This window comes from Brachyhypopomus gauderio, chromosome 10 (assembly GCF_052324685.1).
Source record: "Brachyhypopomus gauderio isolate BG-103 chromosome 10, BGAUD_0.2, whole genome shotgun sequence".
Lineage (NCBI taxonomy): Eukaryota > Metazoa > Chordata > Actinopteri > Gymnotiformes > Hypopomidae > Brachyhypopomus > Brachyhypopomus gauderio.
The window spans coordinates 18,631,427-18,637,290 of record NC_135220.1 but is presented as its reverse complement, the minus strand read 5'-3'; the positions used below and the strand labels follow the sequence as shown (position 1 = coordinate 18,637,290).

At 47.3% G+C, this 5,864-nt stretch overlaps 1 protein-coding gene across 1 annotated transcript in view; it reads right to left on the bottom strand.

Moving 5' to 3' along the window:
* Positions 1–5,275, bottom strand: part of stard13a (StAR related lipid transfer domain containing 13a) — a 53,926-nt gene extending 48,651 nt beyond the window's left edge. Inside the window, exons 1-3 of the mRNA XM_077020214.1 lie at positions 5,124–5,275; positions 4,744–4,905; positions 2,561–3,226 (exon numbers count right to left, since the gene is read on the bottom strand). Of these exons, the coding sequence (XP_076876329.1) occupies positions 2,561–3,157 (597 nt within the window). The 5' untranslated portion in view covers positions 3,158–3,226; positions 4,744–4,905; positions 5,124–5,275. The remainder of the gene's footprint in view (positions 1–2,560; positions 3,227–4,743; positions 4,906–5,123) is intronic.
* Between the last annotated feature and the right edge of the window lie 589 nt (positions 5,276–5,864).

Below are 5,864 nucleotides of genomic sequence, written 5' to 3'. Positions count from 1 at the left end.
TGGACATGCTTACACACACACCATACACATATACACACACACACCTCACACACTCATACACAAACACACCACACACACACACACCGCACACACTGTAGGACATGCTTACACACACACACACACACACACACACACACACACAGACACCCACACCACACACACAAGTTATAAATATAGAGCTTTGGAGGCATGCCATCATCTCTGAGCTGTTTTGACAGGTGACAAGCAAAAGACAGAGGCAGAGAGAAAGAGAGAGAGCGAGAAAGAGACAGGCAGAGAAAAGAGAGGGAGAAATAGGGAGTGAGAGATGGGGAGAGAGAAAGACGAGAGAGAGGTGATGGAATAGTGGGAGAGAGAAAGACGAGAGAGAGGTGATGGAATAGAGAGAGTGAAAAAGTAATTCAAAATTCATGACAGCTGCAAAGCATGCTGGGAACAGTGAAAGCCCAAGGTCTCTGTGGAAGAATGGCTGGAACCTAAGCATGTCTGTGCCAAACTCACTCTCACCCTCACTCACTCACTCTCACCTTCACTCACCCTCATTTACACTCACCCTCACTCACCTTCATACTCACTCACCCTCACCCTCACTAGCGGCCACCAGCATGATTTGTGAACATCAGGGCTGGGTAGTGCTTGGAAATGGAGCAGGAGTAGTGGACTATACTCATATCTGAAATACACTTCAACACTGAAATATTCTGAGATGGGCATTCCAGGTTGTGAGTTAAAAGTCCGCCCCAGGATTTAGCTCAGACTTCTTGGATTTTCTAATTAGCACAAGCCAGCAGGTAAAAGTAGCTCGTGAAATCAATCCAGGATCATGGCAGAACTTTTCCTTTTTTTTGCATTACAGAGTTGAGTTAGTATTATACACCAGATGTTATAAGACAAGAGCGGGCATGCCCCACTTCACAGTAGTGTGCAAGCATCACCCTCTAGTGGTATAAAGCAAGTATGTATAAAGCATAGGTATAAAGTATGTTTAAAGCAAGTGTGTTTAAAGTTTTGGTTTTAGAGTTATTATTTAAATACTTTGATCAGTCATAGGTAATATTGAGCTCTAGTGAGTTAATAGGCCAGTAGAATTTAGATTCAAAACTAAACAGCTGTGTATTCTCAGAATATGACACGGATGTAGGTCAGTCCAGCAGCGGCTGAACACGACCTAACAGTGCTCTGTAAGTGCTGAACACGACCTAACAGTGCTCTGTAAGTGCTGAACACGACCTAACAGTGCTCTGTAAGTGCTGAACACGACCTAACACGACCTAACAGTGCTCTGTAAGTGGTGAACACGACCTAACAGTGCTCTGTAAGTGCTGAATACGACCTAACAGTGCTCTGTAAGTGCTGAACACGACCTAACAGTGCTCTGTAAGTGCTGAACACGACCTAACAGTGCTCTGTAAGTGCTGAACACGACCTAACAGTGCTCTGTAAGTGCTGAACATGACCTAACAGTGCTCTGTAAGTGGTGAACACGACCTAACAGTGCTCTGTGAGTGCTGAACACAACCTAACAGTGCTCTGTAAGTGCTGAACACGACCTAACAGTGCTCTGTAAGTGCTGAACACGACCTAACAGTGCTCTGTAAGTGCTGAACATGACCTAACAGTGCTCTGTAAGTGGTGAACACGACCTAACAGTGCTCTGTGAGTGCTGAACACGACCTAACAGTGCTCTGTAAGTGCTGAACACAACCTAACAGTGCTCTGTAAGTGCTGAACATGACCTAACAGTGCTCTGTAAGTGCTGAACATGACCTAACAGTGCTCTGTAAGTGCTGAACACGACCTAACAGTGCTCTGTAAGTGCTGAACACGACCTAACAGTGCTCTGTGAGTGCTGAACACGACCTAACAGTGCTCTGTGAGTGCTGAACACAACCTAACAGTGCTCTGTAAGTGCTGAACACGACCTAACAGTGCTCTGTAAGTGCTGAACACGACCTAACAGTGCTCTGTGAGTGCTGAACACAACCTAACAGTGCTCTGTGAGTGCTGAACACCACCTAACAGTGCTCTGTAAGTGCTGAACACAACCTAACAGTGCTCTGTAAGTGCTGAACACAACCTAACAGTGCTCTGTAAGTGCTGAACACAACCTAACAGTGCTCTGTGAGGAGAGCGGAACACAACCTAACAGTGCTCTGTAAGTGCTGAACACAACCTAACAGTGCTCTGTAAGTGCTGAACACGACCTAACAGTGCTCTGTGAGGAGAGCGGAACACGACCTAACAGTGCTCTGTAAGTGCTGAACACGACCTAACAGTGCTCTGTGAGGAGAGCGGAACACGACCTAACAGTGCTCTGTAAGTGCTGAACACAACCTAACAGTGCTCTGTAAGTGCTGAACACGACCTAACAGTGCTCTGTAAGTGCTGAACACAACCTAACAGTGCTCTGTAAGTGCTGAACACGACCTAACAGTGCTCTGTGAGAGTTGAACATGCACTCGGATCACAGAATGCAGGGGAACAGCTCTAGTGATCCAGCTCAGCTCCAAGGGGGATGCAATGCAGTGTCTGTATATTGTGTGAGGGGGCAGGTGCTCACCTGCTGCCCTCTGCTGGTGGAGTCCTGCTGGCGTTCCCATCTTCTCTTTACCCGGGCTTTGTGTGCACCTCTCCGCTCACGGCTGATGAGGAACCGTCTGCGCAGCTCCGCAGACACCCCGTCATCACCGGCACCTTCATCAGCGGCATCATCACCGTCACCATCATCATCGTCGTCGTCATCGCTATCACACCGCCCTGAGAACGCCTCTCCGTCTGCACTATTGGTTGTGAACAGCAGGCGCACAGGTCTGACGATGTCGGCGCTGTCAGAGAACACGATGGAGCTGGGCTTGTGCTTCACCACCCGGGGCAGCGGGCGCAGTGCCTCTACCTGGGCGGAGCCAGGGTGCTGGGCGGAGCCAGGGTGCTGGGCGGAGCCCAGGAACAGACGCTCTTGGGCAGGACAACTGCACATCCAGGGGTGCTTCACCAGGCCACACAGCCTGCCTGACTGGCAAAAAGAGTCTGCAGTATGGAAACCAAGAGGAAGGGGTGGCACAACAGCGCCCCCTTGTGGGTGGAAGTGCAGGCCAGAGGGAGGGCTGTGATGAACAGGAAGAGCTGCTATAGGTCCAGTGAAGCCGTACATAATCATACCCCGCAAGTCGCCCGTTGTTCTACGCTGGACTGCTTCTCCTCAGTTAATTCTTTTGTGGTGAGGAACCTGAAAGCAAAATGCAGGAAGTTTCAGGGCGTTAGGAGCATGAAGAGATCTGAGCCCTCAGTTCCTGCCTGAGTGCCTCACAAGCATATAACATATCATGGTAATTCCTCATTCTGGCATCACCCCTGCTGTCAAGCCTGGAGATGCCAGGAAGTGTCTGATCGCTGGTATTATGTGGTCGAATTTCCAGGCAGCCCTGTGGCTCCTGCATCAGAGCCAGGGTCCTGCATCAGAGCCAGGGTCCTGTATCAGAACCAGGGTCCTGCATCACAGCCAGCTCTACTTAGAGGTTTACGCATCCGGATGTTTACACTAAGAAAGAATATTTCACATATGAAAAAGTGCCTATGTATCTACAAGTAGACAGTTTTACTGCATGATTTTTAACAGCAAAGCATCATAAAATTCTCCACCATATTTTTCTAACTAAATTTTGTTTCTTGACATTAGAGAGAGAGAGAGAGAGTTTCAGTTTCACATGCATGTACAAATTTTCACATTGAATAAACAAACAAATTCATTTAAATAAAAGCTCAAAGTGCAGCACAAACCCAAACCACACCCATAAACCAAAACCACTCAAAAACCCAAAATACATCCACAAACCCAAAATACACTCACAAATCCAAACCACACTCACAAACCCAAACACTCACAAACCCATACAACACTCACAAACCCAAACAACACTCACAAACCCAGACAACACTTACAAACCTAAACCACATGCACAAATCCAAACCACACTCACAATCCCCAAACCACACTCACAAACCCAAACCATACACACAAACCCAAAAAACATACTCACAAACCCAAACAACACTCACAAACCAAACCACACTCACAAACCCAAACCATACACACAAACCAAAATCACACTCACAAACCCAAACCACACTCACAAACCCAAACCACACTCACAAATCAAAACCACATGCACAAATCCCAAACCACATACACAAATCCCAAACCACATTCACAAACCAAATCACACTCACAAACCCAAATCATACACACAAACCAAACCACACTCACAAACCCAAACCAAACTCACAAACTCAAACTACATTCATAAATCCAAACCACACACACAAATCCAAACCACACACACAAACCCAAACCATACACACAAACCAAAACCACACTCACAAACCCAAACCAAACCCACAAACTCAAACTACATTCATAAATCCAAACCACACACACAAACCCAAACCATACACACAAACCCAAACCATACTCACAAACTCAAACTACATTCATAAATCCAAACCACACACACAAATCCAAACCACACACACAAACCCAAACCATACACACAAACCAAAACCACACTCACAAACCCAAACCAAACCCACAAACTCAAACTACATTCATAAATCCAAACCACACACACAAACCCAAACCATACACACAAACCCAAACCATACTCACAAACCCAAACAACACAAACAGGTGCCATTTTCATACTGATGAAGTTTCTAGTGCCATGTGAGCAGATGAGACCCGATTACCTGAGCGCTCAGCCATCCCTGGAGGTCAGAGAACAGTGGAGTGCCATCGTTCCTACTGCAGAACGCAGTCTGGAAGGTGTCCATGCAGAAAACCTCTCAGCTTCTACTGCCTGCTGAGTCCTCACGCACGCCTGCCACCGGGGTTCTGTCTCCTCACACTACCTGTGTGGATATAAGGATGTTTACATTTTGTACACTGGGAAAAGGGGAGGAGATTTACAGAGGCGGAATGGGGGTGGAGGTGAAGAAATGAGAAAGGAAGAGAAGAAAGAGAGGAACACAGCAAGAGGGAGAAAAAAGACCGCGGGAGAGAGAGGGGGAGAGAGAGAGAAAGAGAGAGAGAGAGAAAGAATGTGTTAGATGAGTGGGAAATTGGGCACCTGGTGTGTTTTACACGTGGCTTCTTTAATATCCATAGGCTTATAGGTTGCTGTTGTAGAAGTCATTGAGAGTCTGAATGAATGGGAAGTGAAGAGTTCCAGTGTGTTACCGCTGCCCCAGGGTCACATCACAGGGAGTGGAGTGCAGTCTTCACATGTGAACAAGAAACCAGGAGTCTAGTGCACACCCGCACATGCCGACAGCCAGACGTGCGGCTCAGAGTCTGAGGTGGACAGGACATGCCCTCCTCCAAAGGTGTCGAGCTGTCCTGCGTGAGAGTGCATGCTCACACGCTCAGCACATACACACAGCACACATCACACATAGACGCACAGCAGCCACACTTATGCCAGAACCAAACAAAACAAAACAAAAGCTGACACGCACACAAAGCAACAAAGTGAAAAATGTGAAAAGAAAAACTACAACTGAACAAAACATTCCTGCAGCGGTCCCGCTCGGCTGTGTGGAAACGCAGTGGGTTCGTTGTGTTGCTATGTTGTGTGGATGGGAGAGGAATGGAATGACGTTGCGCCATTGTGACTGTAGTTGTCTTCTGTGTTTCTACGTCCTGCATACAAACACCCCGCCACAGCCAGGCCCCATACGTCAGTCGTTCATTCATAAACAACCCTGCCAACTCTCCATGGCAACCACTTCTCAAAGACCTTCAACCACTGGCAACCACTTCTCAAAGACCAAAATTTGACCTCTCAACTACAACATTTGCTACCAAAGAG